General features: G+C 43.4%; 1 protein-coding gene across 1 annotated transcript in view; it reads right to left on the bottom strand.

The window, feature by feature from the left end:
* The window catches only part of TRPM2 (transient receptor potential cation channel subfamily M member 2), a 1,217,227-nt gene that overhangs the window by 42,367 nt on the left and 1,152,141 nt on the right, over positions 1–22,719 (bottom strand). Inside the window, exon 33 of the mRNA XM_073558209.1 lies at positions 7,897–7,998. Coding sequence (XP_073414310.1) covers positions 7,897–7,998 — 102 coding nt within the window. The remainder of the gene's footprint in view (positions 1–7,896; positions 7,999–22,719) is intronic.

Here is a 22,719-nt window from a genome sequence, read left to right as displayed (position 1 = left end):
ATAATCATCCCAGTGAATCTACCACCAGGTCACCTTTTTTTGTGGTAACCGGTCAAAACCCAGGTATTCCGTTGCCTTTTTCCACCTCTACCGAGGTACCCGCAGCCGATTCTCTTGCTAAAGAATTCTCGCAGATTTGGAGAGAGACCAGGGATGCGCTCAAAAGTGCCAACGACCGAATCAAGAAGCATGCAGACAAGAGACGGAAGGACGTACCCCCGTACCATCCTGGTGACAAGGTCTGGCTTTCAACTCGACATATCCGTCTGAGAGTTCCCTCTTACAAGCTGAGTCCTCGGTACATTGGACCGTTTGAGGTGATTGGACGTATTAATGCCGTGGCTTACAAACTGAGGTTGCCTGCTTCGCTCCGGGTGCCCAACGCTTTCCATGTCTCGCTCCTGAAACCCGTAGTCCTGAATCGGTTCCAACCGGTTTCCATCGTCCCTCCTTCTCCTGCCATCTCTGATAACGTCTTCGAGGTCAAGGACATCTTGGCTATGAAAAAAGCCCGGGGTAAGACCCTTTTTCTTATCGATTGGGTGGGTTTTGGTCCCGAGGAGAGGTCCTGGGAGCCTCGGGAGAATATCAACGCCCCTCGCATTCTAAAAAAGTTTTTGGCCAATCTCGCTAAGGGACGCCGTAAGGGGAGGGGTACTGTGACATCGGCGGTTATGCCCGCCGATGCCCCTTTTGCTGCGGCGGCCGCTGCGGCATCCCCTCACCTGCGCGCTCCCGCCCGGTCACGCGCCCGCCGTCAATTCCTCTTCACGTCGGCTCCTGCTTCCCGCCCCCTGGTTCGCGCTCGCCGCCGTCTTCCCTCTCTCTCCCATAATGGGCGGCGCTGAGGGGCGGGCTTGGTCTCCCCTGCGATGGGCGGCGCCGAAGGGCGGGTTTGGGTGACGCACATCCGGGGGTTGCTGTACTTCAGGCGTCCTCGCAGTTAGGAGGACGCCTGATGATCGTGTAGTTTTCCTGCACCCTCTGGCCTCTACAGTTCTACTGTAGCTAATCCGCGTTCCGCCTGACACTCCCTGTCGCTCCCTGTCTCCTGCTTCCTTCCCTCCCAGCCTGCCTGGGCACTGTCTTCCATCCCCGGTGCCGTCCTCCGCCTTCAGTCCGCCTAGGTCTTCCCACGTGCCTGCCTTCCGTATTGGTTCTGTCCTGTTCCTCTGGTCCCTGCTCGTTCTTCGTACCATTGCCTTCCCTCTCCTTCTGTCCGTGGAGCCGTCCCTCTTGGTTCCGGCTGTCGCGCCTCCGTCCTCTGTGGTCCTGCCCCAAACGATCCCTGTATAGGGGTCGGTCTTCACCTGGTGTGCTCGACCCTGGGGCTCCGGATCCGCGATCCAGAGGGTCCACTCTCTAACTTAGGTACCCCCTAGCATTACACCAGGCAACTATAGGTTGGTGAGTCTGACTTCTATACCAGGAAAGATCTTTGAACAAATCATTAAACAACATCTATGTAAGTACCTGGATAAGAATGAAGTGATTAAACAGAGTCAGCATGGGCTTGTAATTAATAAGTCATGTCAGACTAACTTAATTTCCTTCTATGACAGAATCATTGATTGGGTGGATCAGGGAAATGCTGTAGATATAGTATATCTTGACTTCAGCAAAGCATTTGACAAAGTATCTCACACAATCCTTATTGAAAAAATGGCTAAGTATGGAATGGAAAGGCAACTGTTAGATAGATTCATAACTGGCTTAGTGATAGGACCCAAATAGTGGTCGTAAATGGCTGCACATCCAGTTGGATGAATGTCTCAAGTGGGGTACCACAGGGCTCTGTCCTGGGCCCTGTATTGTTCAACATCTTTATCAACAATTTAGATGAAGGAATTGAGGGTAAACTGATTAAATTTGCTGATGACACAAAGCTTGGAGGGATAGCTAATACTAGAGAAGAGAGAGAGGATTCAAAAAGATATAAATAAACTGTAGCAGTGGGCAGCAACTAACAGAATGGTTTTTAACAGGGAAAAAGCAAAGTCCTACATCTGGGCAAAAAAAATGAAAAAGCATATACAGAATGGGAGGAATAGGGCTAAGCAACAGCACATGTGAAAAAGACTTGGGTATACTAATAGATCACAGACTGAATATGAGTCAACAGTGTGATGCAGCAGCAAAGAAGGCAAATGCAATTCTAGGATGTATTAACAGAAGCATACAGTCTAGATCACGTGAAGTCATTATTGCCCTCTACTCCTCTTTGGTCAGACCTCATCTGGAATACTGTGTCCAATTTTGGGCACCACATTTTAAAAAAGACATCAACAAACTGGAGCAAGTTCAGAAAAGAGCGACCAGAATGGTGACTGGTCTGCAAACCCTGTCTTATGAGGAAAGGTTGCAGGATTTGGGAATGTTTAGCTTGCAGAAGAGAAGACTGAGAGGAGACTTAATAGCTGATTACAAATATCTCAAGGGCTGTCACATTGTAGAAGGATCATCTTTATTCTCATTTGCACAAGGAAAAACTAGAAGCAATGGGATGAAACTGAATGGGAGGAGACACAGATTAGATATTAGAAAAATCTTTTTGACAGTTAGAGTAATCAATGAGTGGAACAGGCTGCCACGAGAGGTGGTGAGCTCTTTTTCAATAGATATCTTCAAACAGAGGCTGGACAGACATCTGTCTGGGATGATTTAGCGAATCCTGCTTTGAGCAGGGGGTTGGACCAAATGGCCCAGAAGGTCCCTTCCAACTCTACGATTCTATGATTCTATGAATAATGAATAATTACTGTAGATATTGCCTGGTTCGTGTTTCAAGATAAAACATTATTACAATTATTACACTATGTCATGGAACAGCCAGGGGATCACACAGATATCCCACCACTTGCCACCAATTTGTCAGGGAACAGCTGAGATTTTTTCACAGAGATCCACAGCTGTTTCCTTTTTGTAACAAACCGGCACTCAGCTGCCTCCAATCATCAAGAAAAATACACATTTGACTGACAATTGAAGGACAAGGCCACGGCTGCTTTCAAAGCTAAGAAAGCTATTGGGCACTTCTCAGTTAATTTACAGTACAATCAAATCCAATTCCAATGCATTGAATATACAGTGGGGAAGATAAGTATTTGATACAAAGCCTACAAGTTTCCCACCTACAAAGAATGTAGAGGTTTATAATTATTATTGTAGGTACACTTCCAATGTGAGAGACAGAATCTAAAAATAAATCCTGAAAATCACATTGTATTATTTTTACATAATTAATTTGCATTTTATTCCATAAAATAAGTATTTGATACAATAAAAAACAGAATTTAATATTTGGCACAGAAATCTTTGTTTGCAAATACAGAGGTCACACATTCCCTGTAGTTCTTGACCATATTTGCACACAATGCAGTAGGGCTTTATGCCCACTCCTCTATACAGATCTCCTGTAGATTTTTCAGGTGTCTGTGTCAGGGCTGTAACTGGGCAATATTGAGTTTCACCTCCGTCCAAGGATTTTCTATTGGATTCAGGTCTGAAGACTGGCTAGGCCACTCCAGGACTTTGAAATGCTTCTTACGGAGCCACATCTTAGTTCCTCTGGGTCTGTGTTTCAGGTCATTGTCATGCTGAAAAACCCAGCCAAGAGCCATCTTCAATGCTGTGTAAGGCAGTGACTCGTGTCACAGGAAGGGGTTGCTGTTTGCTCTCCCCAGGGTATGCACGGAGGCATATAAAGGCCATAGGAGTGCATGTCAGTCAAGGGAGTAGTGATGACTGCAATGCACCGGCCAAGGATGTGGCCGGGGGTCAGGGTAAAATAGATAGAGCACTCGCTAGACAGCAGTTTTGGGAGGCTCAGGTTCGGGTGAAACATAATACAGACGTATGCTCAGAGTTGTCGGTGCAGACCACGGCGTTTCATCATGATGTAGTCACTGAAGCACGGGTAAGTGTACAGAGAAAATGGTACCAGGGGCCCGAAGACAAGTACTTAGGTGACAGGATGAGATGCGGGGTTACTGAACACAAAATAAGCAAGGACGAGACCACTCAAAACCGGCCCAAATCTACGGTTAAACATGAAAATGGGCGTATCATCTGCGATGGAGAATGGGGTGGTGGGTAGTCCCATAATGAAGTATGGAGGAGAAACATAAAGGGGAGGGATGCATGTGCCAATCAATGGTTCTGGTCCCTACATTGGTTTCTTAGTGCACTGCCGGTCAGGGATATCACCAGGTCATGTGGAAGACCTGTCTCGCCCTCATATGGGGTGACAAGTGTTCAACCCCACAGGTATGAACGGGGAGGAGCATATGGGAGGAAGTGACCCATGTCACAGGTAGGGTTCGCTGTTTGTTCTCCCCAGGGTGTGCACGGATTCATAAGAAGGCCATAGAAGTGCATGGCAGTCACGGGGTTAGCGGTGACTGCAATGCAGATTAAAAATAATAAAAATTAGTGTTAGCCTTGGACATGCTATTTACCAAGGCAGATGTAGGGAAAATCTGCTTTGGGATCTTGTGTTGTGAAACAGACTGCAGGATAGTAGTTGTGCTGTCCGTTTCACACCAGTCCCAGGTTTTCCATGTGACTAAAGGCCATAGGTTCTGTTAAAAACCCTGCAGGAAAGGATATGAGTGTGTCAGGTCCAGTGTTAGGGTCCCGTTACACATAGCGGTGATCCAGCGATCCCGACAACGATACGACCTGGTAAGGATCGCTGGTACGTCGCTACATGGTCGCTAGTAGTCACTCCCAAACATGCCAAAAAATGTCAATACACTATGCTCCTATAATCAACAATGGAAAACCAGATCCTGATGCTAAAATATAGCCAAGATCAACAACAGAGCATTCAATGGTAAAATCCACTTTTATTAATTCACATATAAAAAATGTAAAAAAATGTTTTCATGTTTACAACAGAGGTACAAGAAAAAGAAGAACACAAAACTCCCATTATCATAAAAATTGCTGCATGGCTCAGGACCATATGGCTACAATTCATGAAAAATAGCACAGAAGGTATAATTAATTAACAAGCAGATGTGTTCTCATTAACCCAGTAGATAATGATGACTACAACCACCAAACCAGTTTACAAAAAAAGGCACATGCACAACTACTATTCTGGCTGAAAACACCCACTATATCCTGACATCCACAGATGATTAGCTATAGTACTAACACACAGTTATAAGGGCTGTATGTTTATAAGGACTGCTGCCTCAACCAGACACAAAGAGAAAGTCTAGTGAATGTAATTCATTATGGGAGCCACAGAGGCCATTACCTGGATCCTAGCAGCATATTGTGTCTGAGGTGGGAGTCCCGTCCTTCTGCCCTAACGCTATTTTTCATGAATCGTAGCCATATGGTCCTGAGCCATGCAGCAATTTTTATGATAATGGGAGTTTTGTGTTCTTCTTTTTCTTGTACCTTTGTTGTAAACATGAAAAAAAATTTTTACATTTTTTATATGTGAATTAATAAAAGTGGATTTTACCATTGAATGCTCTGTTGTTGATCTTCGCTATATTTTAGCATCAGGATCTGGTTTTAGTAAGCTGTCAAACAGGCAGATCTACTCAACGATGTAGCAATGATATGAAAATCTGTATAACGACCTCGGCGGTCGTTGGGACCTTGTCACAAAGCAGCTATTCTGACGACTCAGACCTCGATAGGCGTGCTTCAGCGTTGCCTTTTCCATGCCCCTCTGCTCTGATTGGTGGCCACTACTGCGCTATCACTACGCGGTTTGCTTCAGCGTCCCTGTCTGAGTCACTAGTGCGCTATTTATTTGTGGATCCACAGTCACTGACACGGGGACATGCGATTATTATAACTGTTCACGTTAAATGTTATGATTGCATATAATTCATAGCTGACCTATAAAAGGAAATGTTACAAAGATCCTAATTTGAGACCTCCAATCGGAGCTGAGGGGGCGTTGAAAATACAAAGAAAAATCACGCCTGTGAGTTCTGAGTCACCAATGAGGTCGCTCATCGTTGTTATGGCGTCAAACACAGCGATGCATGCTGGCCTGCTGGACACCAACGATCAAAAAATGGCCTAGAACAATCAAGCATGATCAGCGATATCGCAGCAGCGGGCCGGTCGCCGCTATGTGTCACACGTAGCAAGATCGCTGGCGAGGTCGCTGTTGCATCACAAAACCTGTGAAGTTTCAGCGATCTCACTAGCAATCTCGCTATGTGTGAGGTACCCTTTAGAGTCAGTATCAGTGTGGTGTATGCTAGAGGGCAGAGCAATTGGCTCTGAAGAGCTCCTCTGTGATGAACACAAGCAAATGGAGCCAAGCTGCCAGGGAAGCTGAGACACCTGGCACCCACAGCGTACACAATGGTGCAGTCGGCCAAGGTAACTGGTCACACGAGGACTGTCTTAGACCCGGCAGCGATCCGGTGGATACTGTGTATTATGTAGTGCTGTGAATTGGACTTTAATAATATGCACTTGTGTGAACTGGACTTTAATGCTGTGAAGTGAACACAACACATTAAAGAGAATTTGTGTTTGAACTTTGTGGGTCACTGCCTCTTCACTGCATACGGTGCTATTAGTACACTACAGCAGTTACTGACAGATAGAGGCTGTTTTCCAAAATGTCGTGACACATGGCCCAGCTATCCTCCCTTCAATATGATTCAGTCATCTTGTCCCTTTTATAGAAAAGCACCTCCAAAAAATGATGTTTCAGCCATCACTCTTCATGGTAAGGATGGTGTTATTGGGGTTGTACTGATCCTTCTTCTTCCTCCAAACATGGTGGGTGGAGATGATAGTAAAAAGTTCTGTTTGGGTCTCATCTGATCACATGACCTTCTCCCATGCCTCCTCTAGATCATCCAGATGGTCATTGGCAAATGTCAAACAGGCCTGGACATGTGTTGGTGTGAGAAGGGGGACCTTTCGTGCAATGCAGGATTTTAATCTATGACGGTGTAGTGTGTTACCAACAGTAACATTTAAGACTGTGGCCCAAGCTCTCTTTAGATCATTGACCAGTTCCTCCCAAATAGTTCTGGGCTGATTTTTGACCTTTTCTAGAATAAGCCTTACTCCATGAGGCGAGATCTTGCATGGAGTCCCAGAATGAGGAAGATTGACAGCCATCTTGTGTTTCTTCCATTTTCTAATAATTGTGCCAACAGTTGTTGCCTTCTCACCAAGCTGCTTTCCTACTGCCCTGTCACCCATTCGTGTGCAGGTCTACAATTTTGTCCCTAGTGCCCTTAGACATCTCTTTGGTCTTGGCCATGGTGGAGAGGTTGGAGTGTGAGTGATTGCGTGTGTGGCCAGGTGTCTTTTATACAGGTAACAAGTTCAGACAGGTGCAATTAATTCAAGTAATGAGAGCAGAGTAGGAGGGCTTCTTAAAGAAAAACTAACATCTATGAGAGCAAGAATTCTTGCTGGGTGACCTAATATTTTATTAAATAAAATGCAAATTAATTATTTAAAAATCATACAATGTGATTTTCTTTTTTTTATTTTTAGATTCTGTCTCTCACAGTTGAAGTGTAACTACGATAAAAATTACAGACCTCTCCATTCTTTGTAGGTGGGAAACTTGCAAAATCCAAACTGTATCAAATACTTATTTTCCCCGTTATTGATATGTATATATATATATATATATATATCTACTGTATATATACTTGGGTACGCTCACTGTCAAGCTCTGCAATAACCCAATAAAAACTTGCTGCCACCATCAGTCGTTTATACAAACCCATGACTGGTGACGTATGACCTCAGGAGGCTTCAGGAATGCAGTCTATAGACCAACAGGAACAAAGTTATTCAATTTTATATTTTTAATCCAAAAAAGTAGTAGACAGTGTTTATAAAAGTGCACACAGGTAAAAGAATAGAGAAAGGATTTCATCTTACTTCAATACTTTCATTTAACAATTGTTGAAATTTCTCTAAGAATTTGAACTTTAAAATCCTCTTTAACTTATGTGGAAGTACAGCCCCTGGTTCAAGTGAGCCCTGGTGATAAAATGATGAAAAGATTAGAGGCTTTTAATTACTTCAGTTGAAAGCTTTTTAAGTTTTATTTTACCTTGCCAATAAGAATAGAAGACTTTGTCCATCATAAAATAATATTAATATATTCTTACCTACCTATTACCTTCTCACCCCTTCTCTGTAGCTCTGCTCTTGTACCCTGTCATTCTCTATGCTTCCTCTTATGGTCAGTACAAAAAATTATTTATATTCCAACATTGATTAATGTGTACATGGTCTTATTGAAGCAAATAGCTTACACGAATACATATACAAAAATGAGATAGGGCCTTATGTTACTTACTAGATTATATATATATATATATATATATATATATATATATATATATACAGTGGGGCAAAAAAGTATTTAGTCAGTCAGCAATAGTGCAAGTTCCACCACTTAAAAAGATGAGAGGTGTCTGTAATTTACATCATAGGTAGACCTCAACTATGGGAGACAAACTGAGAAAAAAAAAATCCAGAAAATCACATTGTCTGTTTTTTTTTCCTTTTATTTGCATATTATGGTGGAAAATAAGTATTTGGTCAGAAACAAAATTTCATCTCAATACTTTGTGATATATCCTTTGTTGGCAATGACAGAGGTCAAACGTTTTCTGTAAGTCTTCACAAGGTTGCCACACACTGTTGTTGGTATGTTGGCCCATTCCTCCATGCAGATCTCCTCTAGAGCAGTGATGTTTTTGGCTTTTCGCTTGGCAACACGGACTTTCAACTCCCTCCAAAGGTTTTCTATAGGGTTGAGATCTGGAGACTGGCTAGGCCACTCCAGGACCTTGAAATGCTTCTTACGAAGCCACTCCTTCGTTGCCCTGGAGGTGTGCTTTGGATCATTGTCATGTTGAAAGACCCAGCCACGCTTCATCATCAATGCCCTTGCTGATGGAAGGAGGTTTGCACTCAAAATCTCACTATACATGGCCCCATTCATTCTTTCATGTACCCGGATCAGTCGTCCTGGCCCCTTTGCAGAGAAACAGCCCCAAAGCATGATGTTTCCACCACCATGCTTTACAGTAGCTATGGTGTTTGATGGATGCAACTCAGTATTCTTTTTCCTCCAAACACGACAAGTTGTGTTTCTACCAAACAGTTCCAGTTTGGTTTCATCAGACCATAGGACATTCTCCCAAAACTCCTCTGGATCATCCAAATGCTCTCTAGCAAACTTCAGACGGGCCCGGACATGTACAGGCTTAAGCAGTGGGACACGTCTGGCACTGCAGGATCTGAGTCCATGGTGGCGTAGTGTGTTACTTATGGTAGGCCTTGTTACATTGGTCCCAGCTCTCTGCAGTTCATTCACTAGGTCCCCCCGCGTGGTTCTGGGATTTTTGCTCACCGTTCTTGTGATCATTCTGACCCCACGGGGTGGGATTTTGCGTGGAGCACCAGATCGAGGGAGATTATCAGTGGTCTTGTATGTCTTCCATTTTCTAATTATTGCTCCCACAGTTGATTTCTTCACTCCAAGCTGGTTGGCTATTGCAGATTCAGTCTTCCCAGCCTGGTGCAGGGCTACAATTTTGTTTCTGGTGTCCTTTGACAGCTCTTTGGTCTTCACCATAGTGGAGTTTGGAGTCAGACTGTTTGAGGGTGTGCACAGGTGTCTTTTTATACTGATAACAAGTTTAAACAGGTGCCATTACTACAGGTAATGAGTGGAGGAAAGAGGAGACTCTTAAAGAAGAAGTTACAGGTCTGTGAGAGCCAGAAATCTTGATTGCTTGTTTCTGACCAAATACTTATTTTCCACCATAATATGCAAATAAAAGGAAAAAAAAACAGACAATGCGATTTTCTGGATTTTTTTTTCTCAGTTTGTCTCCCATAGTTTAGGTCTACCTATGATGTAAATTACAGACGCCTCTCAACTTTTTAAGTGGTGGAACTTGCACTATTGCTGACTGACTAAATACTTTTTTACCCCACTGTATATATATATATATACAGTACAGACCAAAAGTTTGGACACACCTTCTCATTCAAAGAGTTTTCTTTATTTTCATGACTATGAGAACTGTAGATTCACTCTGAAGGAATCAAAACTATGAATTAACACATGTGGAATTATATAATTAACAAAAAAGTGTGAAACAACTGAAAATATGTCTTACTAGATTAAGGCCCGATGCTGTCGCATCGGGAGGATAGTGATGTAGCGTTGACCATGTGTTGTGCGGCACTGTGAGCAGCACACCTTGAGAAGGAGATGTGGTGAACAGCCATCTCACCTATCTCTTTAGCTGTTCACAAAAACCCAGCCCTGTCAAAAGAGGAAATAACATATCTCAGCAGCAAATATGATGCTGGACCTTGACATCTGGGTTCATATCACCAAATGAAAGAATTTTGATGATACACATCTCCCCTCTTATACTTAATGTGTGTTACAGTAAAATTGAGAATTATGTGTAAATGTATCACACCTATGTTTTTATGTGGATAGGATATTTACATAGTGAGCCTCAAGAGGGACTGATGTATGTAAAGTGCTATTGAAATAATAGTACTCTATAAATAAATAAAACATTCATTATTATTACCTAAGTTATGTAGGTATATGTTAGCTATGTAGTTGAAATCTACGTATGTGTGCCTAAATTTTTTTTGCTTTTGTATTTTTATTTATTTATTTTTTTAATTTATATATACCTATACGTATGTATGTTTCTATGGATTTAAATGTGTCTATGACATATATGTGAAAGAGATAATTAGTGTATGATATATCTATCTGCTTAGAATATCTATATATATAACATATATCAAGCTATGTATAGAAGTCTTAGAAGTCTATTATCTATATCTATTTAGAATGTAACTATTATTTATATCTATCCATTCCAGGACCAACTTAAATAGTTTAAAGTAAGACATTCTTGTAAACAACATTTCTAGTGAAGATTTTTGGGCTATTAGGTAGCAATTGTCCTTGAAGTGGTGTATCCACCACTTTGACCCTAACGTTGCTGCGTTGCTTTACTCAGGAGAATGCAACATACAATTGTCCATGGGCAAATACAGGTTCGGGCAAAAAAAATGCCAACTCGATTGAGGGTCTGTCCTTGGGATTTGTTAATAGTCATAGCAAAAGCAGGTTTTAGAGGAAACTGTCGACGTTTTAATTTAAAAGGTAACCCAGTTTCTGAAGGACACAAATCGATGCGTGGAATAAATACAATGTCTCCTTCAGCTGAGCCAGTATGATGTTGCGGAGTAAGGCAGTGACAATGAGGCGAGTGCCATTGCAGAGACCTTTCTTGGTGTTTAGGTTTCTTAATAGCATCACAATGGTGCCAATTTTAAGTTTTAAGAGATGTGATGGCATTCCTGATGGTGTCAGAGAGTTTAAAAATTCAACTGGGTAGTTTTCACATTCCTCTGCCTCATCAGCATCGACAGAATCATCGCTTGTATATACAGTATAATCACCACTGATGCGATCCATTACTTTACAGTTCAGAAAATCTACGTCATCATTTTTTGGACATAGTATAGCATGTGATGCAGCAGTGTTGAGGCTTTGTTTGTCATTAACATCAATGCAAATATGGTCTCCAAAGATCTCGGTTACTATAGAGCCAGTGGAAAGCATGTCTAGAGGAATTTCAATGACATCCTCTCCAAGGTTATGTTCATTAGACAGCTCACCATTTCCAAGTTTAAGCAACCAAGTGCTGTATTCAGGATCAGTGGAGCACATGTTGTTGATTAGCGGTAGTCTGGTAAAATGTTGCCAATGTTGTGAATATTTAATGCAGGAATCTACAATGTCTGTTCTTGTTCCATGAGCGATGACGGGAAGACATTGTCTGAAGTCTCCTCCAAGAACAATAACTTTACCTCCAAACGGTGTTTTATTTTTTTCAGCAACATTTGCTGTCATGATGTCACGTAGAAGTCTATCTATCACATTCAATGCATGTTTTTGGACCATGGTGCACTTATCAATAATAAAAAGTTTTGTACTCTGTAAATGTTTTCCTGCATTTGTACCATTTTTAATCCTGGAAACAGATGTTTCGTTGATCGGAATAGGTATGCCATATAGAGAGTGGATTGTTCGGCCTCCTTGTATCAAGTTAGCTGTTATTCCTGTAGTCGCTGCAGGTGAGACAATTTCTCCTTGTCCTCTTAAATGATGTGTAAGTAGGTGGTATAGGTAGGTCTTTCCACTGCCACCAGGTTCATCGAGAAAAAAGCACTTTGGTGTTAAACTGCTATTTTGTAAAGCTTCAGTAATGACATTGTAGGCAAAAAGTTGCTCCTGATTAAGAGTTTCTTTCATCTATGCAGCTTTTTTTAACTCATAATCCTTATCATATTGTTTAAGGAGGTGTTTAATATTTTTTGCTGGGCGTGGTAAATTGAAATCAGCAAAAGTTTTTCCATGGACTATGAGGACATCTTGGACATCTTTCATAGCATATCCTTCACAATCGATACACTCTTCAGTGTCGCTGTGGTATGTATGACAGTAGTCTTGTAAAAAATGGTCCTTAAATTCATTCCACAATTCAAGTGGATTACTGGGGGGGGCAAAAATACAGATATAAGCAAACATGTCTCTAAGTTGGGAAGGCATGTTAAGAATGCAAGCATCTCTTGAAGTATGTCTCCAGATGCTATCATCGAATAATAATCCGAGTGCTAACGCAGCATCCTTAAAGGTTTCATGCATAACTCCATTGACGGTTTTAATGCTGTCAAAACTGGTAGCAGCTTTTACATGCAGTAACAACAAACGTAAATAATAGCGTTCTTGGTCTTTCACACTAACAGTATACATTCTTCCAATATTTGTGAGACCCCCTCGTTTTCTTTGTTCCCATGTGCCTTGTTTCCAAACGTAGTGTTCTGGAATTTTGCGGTAGAAATAGTTATGTGCATTATCGTCGATCTTATTAAGGTTGTAATACGCGATAAGTGTAGAATTGGAATTGAGCTTTTGATGGATGTTGTCTGCAGAGTCATTCTCATGAAAATAGAGTGGTTGAGAATTTGGCAGATGTATGGCTAGGCGAATGATGGCATGAGATTGTTTATGCATAGGAAAAGCAAATATCCGCCACGCAGTCTCAGGTGCACTAACATATCTGGAATCCCTAAATTGGTGTGTTTCATCATGTTGGATGTTATTTTGGGAAATTTCAAGGTTGGCTTTGTCATGTCCTTTGTAAACATATTTAAATAAATATTTTACACTTTGAATGGAAGCACATATTTCTACATTAATATGGCACTTGTATTTGGTGAGTAAAAATGGGTTATATGGAACTACCCATGAATTGTCAATCGTCTTAGAATGGTGTTCATATGTTTTGCCAATGGGTCTGCGGTAAGTGGGATAGCCGTCCTTTTCTTTGATGGTATATGGTTGGTATTGTTTAGGGAAACCTTTGCTACACTTTCCAAGATCCATACAGGGAGAATTAGGATTGTGTTCTCCACACGGATCATAAATCATGTGTTGAAGAACAATGTTATGGAGCTGAGGATAGATTGTTTCATCAGGTATTACAGCCCAGACTATATTGTCTATGTCCGCCTCAGTCCGTAATTTAGACAGGCTGTCAAGAATAATTAAAATATGAGCATGTGGGAGAAAACGCTTCTGAAATTCAATGACATGGACCATTGCGGTGACGTTTCCAAATAATCCACTGCTAATGTCTTTTAAGAGGGATTCCAGTTTAATTTTAAAGACGCGTGCAACCAAGTCTGGTCTGTGTTCAACACGCTGCCACGGTTCTAAATGTGTAGTAATCTCACTCCACTTAGGATTACATTTCATGGTGATAAATAGATCTGGTCGACCATACTTCGTAACAATAGCCATAGCATCCTGGTAGCGCTGCTGCATGTTTCTTGGACTGCCTTCAAAAGAAGATGGTAAAATGACAGTTTTTCCAATAGGGATGCCCTTTTGAATCGATTTTTTGAAGTAGATGTTCTTGAAGGAGGCAGTAATCCTCCACTTTTAAATCTTTTTGGTGGTTGCGGATGTAATGTAGGTGATAGCTTCGATTTTGACATAAGCATCTACTAAATATTGCTGTGTTAGCTTAACACCATTGAGGAGTGGATTAAAGTAATTTCTGACTGATAACATATAGCAATGGTATTGGAGTTGTGTGATCCTCCGCGGACTTTTGCCTTGTTGTTTGAGTCCATCATGCCATCCTTGGTCTCTGTAAGGGAAAAATATTGGATAGAGGAGGGCATCCAAATTGCTATGGAGAATGCTAATTTGTTGTGTTTTTGGAGCTAAAGGGTTGTGGGGATCAGGTTTTAAATGAATTAATATGTCTCTATTGAAAGGTGGCTCACCATTGTCATTTTGAAACACGACTGCTACTTCACTGACAGTGGGATTATTGTAGCGTCGAGGGTCTTGAGTACGATCTTGTTTAATAGCCATAGTGATGTTTGGCATGACAGTTCCGTTTTGTAGAGATTTAATTTTTTCTTGTTCTTCCACATCACGTAACATTTGATAAGCTGCCACAAAAGGATTAATAGTTTGGATTTGAAGGGCAATAATGTTCATCAATGTAGGATGACATTTTTGATTTTCTTTACATCGTAAGTGTTGTTCGTTTGCGGTAGCGGTATTGAGAATGTAAAGTTGGGCAAATGCGCGTTGTTGGTCATCTGAGGGATTTAGTGTTCCAGTTCTATGATAGATCTGGCCATGTATGCGGAAACAGTATGGGCCATATCCAGGAGGTGGTGAAATATTTGCACCCATGGAGGCAAAAGCAAAGGAACTGTTAATACTTCGAATATTATCCATGAAATTTTTGCTAAATTCACTTTGCCCTTTCAGCAAACGTGTAAAGAAATCAGGAAATTGTAGTATGGGTACATGGACTTTACCCTTCTGACAGCAGAGCGTAAAGTTGTTATCAGAAGGTATCTCTGCTACAAAATGCAAAGCTTGGCAATGCTCACATACATGGGTCATGTCACCACATCTGTGTTCAGTAATACTATTTTCATCATTAGTGAAAATGTGAGGTTGTAGTAGAAGTGCATGTCCAAACGGGGGGTTGCGCCTAGTTTTGAGACCAACGTATATTTGTCTTGGTTGCACTTTCTGCGGGCTAACTGTTGCAGCTTGTATGTAAATAATAATAATAATAAATTTTATTTTTATAGCGCCGACATATTCCGCAGCACTTTACATTTCAGAGGGGATTTGTACAGACAATAGACATTACAGCATAACAATAATCACATACAGTAGATTATAACAAATACCAAGAGGAGTGAGGGCCCTGCTCGCAAGCTTACAGTCTATGAGGAAAGAGGTAGACATGAAAGGTGGGTGGTAACAGTTCCCCTGATTGTATGGACCACCCATAATGTTAAGTGTGTAACAGTACAGACACAGAGGGCTAATGGATGCATAAAGCATGTGGGAACATGATGCTGGGAACCTGGTTATGGTAAAACTTTTGGCTCTGCCACACAGGGATAGGTTAGGTTAATGTGTTGAGGCGATAGGCCAGTCTGAATAAATGCGTTTTCAGGACACGCTTAAAATTGTGGGGATTGGGGACTAATCGTATTGACCTGGGAAGTGCCTTCCAAAGAATTGGCGTGGCACGTGTAAAGTCTTGGAGACGGGAGTGGGAGGTTCTGACTATTGAGGATACCAACCTCAGGTCATCAGCAGAACGGAGGGCGCGGGTAGGGTGGTATACTGAAACAAGGGAGGAGATGTAGGGTGGTGCTGAGCCATGGAGGGCTTTGTGGGTGAGGGTAATAAGTTTATACTGAATTCTGGAGTGGATGGGTAGCCAGTGTAATGACTGGCACAAGGTAGAGGCATCGGTGTAACGATTGGTGAGGAATATGATCCTGGCTGCAGCATTCAAGACAGATTGGAGAGGGGAGAGTTTGGTAAGAGGGAGACCGATTAGAAGAGAGTTACAATAGTCGAGACGAGAATGAATAAGAGAAACAGTAAGAGTTTTTGCAGAGTCAAAAGTAAGAAAAGGTCGAATTCTAGAAATGTTTTTGAGGTGCAGATGACAAGAGCGAGCCAGTGATCGAATGTGGGGGGCAAAGGAAAGCTCGGAATCAAGTATGACCCCAAGACAGCGGGCATGTTGCTGGGGAGTAATAGTGGAACCACACACGGAAATGGCAATGTCGGGTGTAGGTACATTAGTAGCGGGAGGAAACACAAGGAGTTCAGTCTTTGACAGGTTCAGTTTCAGATATAGTGAGGACATGATATTAGACACAGCGTTTAGACAATCGCCAGTGTTTTCTAGAAAGGCTGGTGTGATGTCAGGAGAAGAAGCATATAATTGGGTGTCATCAGCATAGAGATGGTACTGGAAACCAAATCTACTGATTGTTTGACCAATAGGGGCAGTGTACAAGGAGAAGAGGAGGGGGCCTAGAACCGATCCTTGAGGAACCCCAACAGTAAGGGGAAGGTGAGAGGAGGAGGAACCGGCAAAAGAAACAGTAAAGGAGCGGTCGGAGAGATAGGAGGAGAACCAGGAGAGAACGGTGTCCTTGAGGCCAATGGAATGGAGCATAGTGAGGAGGAGCTGATGATCCACAGTGTCGAATGCTGCAGAGAGATCCAAGAGAATTAGCATGGAGTAATGACCATTTGATTTAGCTGTTAGCAGATCATTAGAGACTTTAGTGAGGGCAGTTTCAGTGGAGTGTAAAGAGCGGAAACCGGATTGGAGAAGGTCGAGAACAGAGTTTTCTGAGAGATAGCGGATAAGACGGGAGTGGACCAGGCGTTCCAGGAGTTTAGAGATGAAGGGAAGATTAGAGACAGGTCTATAGTTAGTGGCACAGTTTTGGTCGAGGGATGGTTTTTTAAGTAGTGGATGTATGATGGCATACTTAAATGAGGAGGGAAAAATACCAGAAGAGAGAGAGAGGTTAAATATTTTAGTTAGGTGAGGGGTGACAGCAGGGGAAAGGGACTGGAGGAGATGTGACGGAAATGGGTCACTGGTGCAAGTAGTTGGGCGAGAAGATGCAAGGAGCCTGCTTACTTCTTCTTCTGTGACTGGTTCAAAATCAGAGAGTGAGTTAGATGCAGTGGGGGAGGGAGGACAGTGCATGGTATGAGGGGATTTGGAGATAATTTCCTGTCGGATCTGGTCAATTTTTTCTTTGAAGTAATTGGCCAGATCGTCAGCTCGGAGCTCCGTGGTTGGGGCCTGTACTCTTGAATTGAGTAGAGAATGAAAAGTGTCAAAGAGACGTTTCGGGTTATTGGACAGTGAGATGATGAGGGTGTTGAAATAGGTTTGTTTGGAGAGGTGAAGGGCAGTGTTGTATATTCTAAGCATAAACTTAAAATGGATGAAATCTTCGTGTAGATTGGATTTTCTCCACAGACGTTCGGCGCACCTGGAGCACCGCTGCAGGAAACGTGTTTGCACCGTGTGCCAGGGTTGTCGCCGTCTGCGTTGTGGTGTTCTATTTATAGGGGGTGCAAATTCATCCAGGGCACTTTGAAGTGTTTCATTGTAATGCTTCAATGCAGAATCAGGACATGAGAGGGAGGAGATAGGGGCCAATGAAGACTGCAAGTTCTTCAGAAGTTTCTGGGTGTTAATGGCCTGTATGTTTCTATAAGTCTGGACAGTGGGGGTGACCTGAGCAGCCTGGCAGTTCTTTATAGAGAATGAAAGAAGATTGTGGTCAGAGAGCGGGAGAGGGGAGTTTGCAAAATCATCCACTGCACAAAGCCGAGAGAAGACCAAGTCGAGGGAGTTTCCGTCTTCATGCGTTGGAGAATTAGTAAGCTGCGAAAGGCCAAATGAGGAGGTTAGAGATAAAAGGTGAGTAGCAGATGGGGAGAGGGGAAGAGCAATGGGGATGTTGAAATCTCCCATGATGAGGGTAGGGATGTCACAGAAACTGGATGTAAAGAAACTGTGCTTGGGTATTGACTAATGGTGGTATTGATAGGGCAGAAACAGATTGCTGATTAGTTATGTCAGTGAACGGCATATAGGATGAAGTGTGGTAGTAACTTGTTCCACATGCTGATGTGGAAGCATCCTGTTGTGAGTCTACTAATAATGATGAGGAAGAAGCCGTCTGTTGTCGGCGGTGACGGCGTGCAGAGGCTTCTTCAGCCAATCTAATGGATTTAGAGTTAGGGGATTTGTGTGTGAGATGACGGTGTTTATAAGCTTTAATCTTGTCAAGGCAATGCTGTTTTACCTCAGGAGTCTCATTAGCACGGTGTTGTTTTTGATGTAGTGCTAAAGCGACTTTCCTTTCACTGGCATTGCCATACTGTGCATCAGTATTGACTAATGGTGGTATTGATAGGGCAGAAACAGATTGCTGATTAGTTATGTCAGTGAACGGCATATAGGATGAAGTGTGGTAGTAACTTGCTCCACATGCTGATGTGGAAGCATCCTGTTGTGAGTCTACTAATAATGATGAGGAAGAAGCCGTCTGTTGTCAGTGGTGACTGCGTGCAGAGGCTTCTTCAGCCAATCTAATGGATTTAGAGTTAGGGGATTCGTGTGTGAGACAACAGCGTTTATAAGCCTTAATCTTGTCAAGGCGATGGTGTTTTTCCTCAGGAGTCTCATTAGCACGGCGTTGTTTTTGACGTAGTGGTAACATTGCTTTCCTTTCACTGGCATTGGCATACTTTTTGGTATGACTCATGTTGGCACAGGTAAAGGAGTCTATTTGTCAGTTATCTGGCAGTGAAGAAGGAGTCCTGGAGTATTGTAGTGTAAACAGATTCTTATAGTACTTATAGTCTTCTTATAGAAGTGAGGTACAGCAAAACAGGGCATATAAATGGCGCGATATAAATGACGTATTAACTGGTGTAATTATGCAGAAGACTTAAACTGGGGTGCTCCTGTAGTTATGCTTAACGTTTGAAGAAACTGGTGTCCTCCTAGTCGAGGCAAAATTGGCCCTGTAATTGCCCAGCAGTAGTTATGAAGTGGTAGAGGCAAATTGGCCCTGTAATTGCCCAGCAGTAGTTATTAAGTGGTAGAGGCAAATTGGCCCTGTAATTAGACACCGGCAGTGAACAGGCAGAGGAGCAAGGCAGCTCGTCCGCACAGCAAGTCGGCGTGAGGTAAATGATGAAATTCCGTGGGATCCAAGATGGCGTTGGCGAAATCTCGTGAGATTTCGCCAACGCCATCTTGGATCCCGACATCGTCCACGCCGGCGACATGTTCTTGCGGCGACGCCATCTTGGATCGGCGAAATCCCGCGATCCTCAAGATGGCATAGGCGAAATCTCGCCATCTTGAGTATCGCAGGATTTCGCCGATCCAAGATGGCGTCGCCGCAAGAACATGTCGCCGGCGTGGACAACATCTGGATCCAGGATGGCACCGGCGGAAGAAAATATCGGGGATCGTGCCGATGCCAACGGTGATCGTGGAGCAGCGGCGATGACGGCGTGAGTATGAGAGACGGAGTGAGAGAAAGGGTCGTATGTGGCGTGAAAGAGGGGGGGACGTGAGTGGAGATGGTGAAAGGTGAGAGGAGTGTGTGTTGAGGAAGTGTGTGTTGAGGAGGAGTGTGTGTTGAGGGTTAACATGGCAAGAGGTGTGTGGTGATGGCTGGCATGGTGAGGAAGGTGTCTGCTAGAAAGGTATATGGTGTCGCGGAGTGTGCGGGGGCAGAAGAGGCACAGTGCTACCGCCAAAGACAGCTTCTGTCTGGATGTGACGTCACCAAGTTACAACCGGACAGAAGCTGCATTACAACCGGACGGAAGCTGCTTAGCGCAATTATTATTATAGATATTCTAGGTTCTTCAAAGTAGCCCCTTTTGCTTTGATTACTGCTTTGCACACTCTTGGCATTCTCTTGATGAGCTTCAAGAGGTAGTCACCGGAAATGGTTTTCACTTCACAGGTGTGCCCTGTCAGGTTTAATAAGTGGGATTTCTTGCCTTATAAATGGGGTTGGGACCATCAGTTGTGTTGTACAGAAATCTGGTGGATACACAGCTGAATAGACTGTTAGAATTTGTATTATGGCAATAAAAAAGAAGCTTAGGCCGGTTTCACATTAGCGCTTTTTCAGCGCACGCATGGCCGGGGGTAGCTCCGCCCCCGAGCCGGCTCTCTGCCCGGCGTGCCCGCCCCTTGCTTGTAGCGCCGCCTACTAGCGGACAGCGGCGCCTGCGATCGGCGCACCCTATCTTTAGCATAGGGTGCGCAGATCGTGCGCAGGCCGTGCGCTAGTTGCGCTTTGACCTGCGCTGCGCACTTTTGACGGTGCGCCGTGCGCGGCAAAATCAAACTTTTCGGATTTTGGCGCGCACGGCGCACCGTCAAAAGTGCGCAGCGCAGGTCAAAGCGCAACTAGCGCACGGCCTGCGCACGATCTGCGCACCCTATGCTAAAGATAGGGTGCGCCGATCGCAGGCGCCGCTGTCCGCTAGTAGGCGGCGCTACAAGCAAGGGGCGGGCACGCCGGGCAGAGAGCCGGCTCGGGGGCGGAGCTACCCCCGGCCGTGCGTGCGCTGAAAAAGCGCTAATGTGAAACCGGCCTAAGTAAAGAAAAACGAGTGGCCATCATTACTATAACCCCTTTCTGACATGAGACGTACTATACCGTCCATGGGTCCCGGGCCCCTATGCCCATGGACGGTATAGTACGTCTAGCGCGATCAGCAACGCTCACAGGGTGAGCGCCGCTGATCGCAGCCAGGTGTCAGCTGATTATCACACCTGACACCCAGCACTATGTGTCAGGGGCAGTCACGGACCACCCCCGACATGTTAACTCCTGGCACACTGCGATCAAACACGATCGCAGTGAACCAGGGTTTAGGGAAGCATCGGGAGGGAGGGGGCTCCCTCCGTTCTTCCCTGAGACCCATGCAGCAGCATAATGTGTAGTGCTGCTGCGGGGGCCTCCTTCCCTGCAGGTCCCCGGATCCAATATGGCGACGGGGACCTTTGGGGGCCTGCAGGAAGCCGGCTTCCTCACTGCCTGCAAAGTGCAGGCACGAGGAAGTCTGCTTCAATGCTTGTGACAGATCGCTGATCTGTCACAGCGATCTGTGATGTGACAGATCAGCGATCTGTCACATGACAGTTATGTCCCCCTTGGGACAATGTAATAAAGTTAAAAATAATTTATAAAAAATCGCTAGATAAATTAATAAAAAAAAATATTCCCTAATAAATTCATTTTTTGGAAATAAAAAAAAACAATAAAAGTACACATATTTAGTATTGCCGCGTCTGTAACGACCCGCCCTATAAAAGTGTCCCATTAGTTAACCCCTTTAGCGAACCCCTTGAAAAATAAAAAACAAATTAAAAAATAATGCTTTATTATCATACCGCCGAACAAAAAGTGCAATAACGCGCGATCAAAAAGACGGATATAAATAACCATGGTACCGCTGAAAGCATCATGTTGTCCCGCAAAAAAGGATATAAAAAAGTTATAGCTCGCAGAATAAAGCGATGCAAAAATAATTATTTTTTATATAAAATTGTTTTCATTGCATAAAACTGCCAAAACATAAAAAAATGACATAAATGAGGTATCGCAGTAACCGTACTGACCCGAAGAATAAAACCGCTTGATCAGTTTTACTGGACGGGGAACGGTGTAAACGCACCCCCCAAAAGAAATTCATGTAATGCTGGTTTTTGTTCATTCTGCATCCCAAAAATCGGAATAAAAAGCGATCAAAAAATGTCACGTGCCCGGAGATGGTACCAATAAAAACGTCAACTCGTCCCGCAAAAAATAAGACCTCACATGACTCGGTGAATCAAAACACGGAAAAATTATAGCTCTCAAAATGTGGTGATGCAAAAACTATTTTTACAATAAAAAGCATCTTTTAGCGTGTGACAGCTGCCAAACATAAAAACCCGCCATATATAGTAAATCAAACCCCCCTTTATCACCCCCTTAGATAGGGAAAAATAATAAAATTTAAAAAAATGTATTTATTTCCATTTTCCCATCAGGTTTAGGGTTAGGGCTAGGGTTAGGGCTAGGGTTAGGGCTGAGATAAGGGTTAGGGGTGTGTTGGGGTTAGATTTGGAGTTAGAATTGGGGGGTTTCCACTGTTTAGGCACATCAGGTGCTCTCCAAATACAACATGGCGTCTGATCTCAATTCCAGCCAATTCTGCGTTGAAAAAGCCAAATGGTGCTCCTTCCCTTCCAAGCTCTGCCATGCACCCAAACAGTGCTTTACCCTCACATATGGGGTATCAGCATACTCAGGACAAATTGCAAAACAATTTTTGGGGTCCAATTTCTCCTGTTACCCTTAGGAAAATAAAAAATTGGGGGAAAAAATATCATTTTTGTGGAAAAAAATATGATTTTTTTATTTTCACGCCCGGGCATTATAAACTTCTGTGAAGCACTTGGGGTTTCAAAGTGCTCACCACACATCTAAATAAGTTCCGTGGGGGGTCTAGTTTCCAAAATGGGGTCACTTGTGGGGAGTTTCAACAGTTTAGGCACATCAGAGGCTCTCCAAATACGACATGACACTCGCAGACCATTCCATCAAAGTCTGCATTCCAAAACGTCACTACTTCCCTTCTGAGCCCCGACGTTTGCCCATACAGTAGTTTTCTCCCACATATGGGGTATCAGCATACTCAGGACAAATTTGACAACAACTTTTGGGGTCCAATTTCTCTTG

This window comes from Dendrobates tinctorius, unplaced genomic scaffold (assembly GCF_039654945.1).
Source record: "Dendrobates tinctorius isolate UK_male_01 unplaced genomic scaffold, ASM3965494v1 ptg000254l, whole genome shotgun sequence".
NCBI classification, from domain to species: Eukaryota; Metazoa; Chordata; class Amphibia; order Anura; family Dendrobatidae; genus Dendrobates; species Dendrobates tinctorius.
The sequence above is the reverse complement of the archived record's forward strand: the minus strand, read 5'-3'. Positions and strand labels throughout refer to the sequence as shown.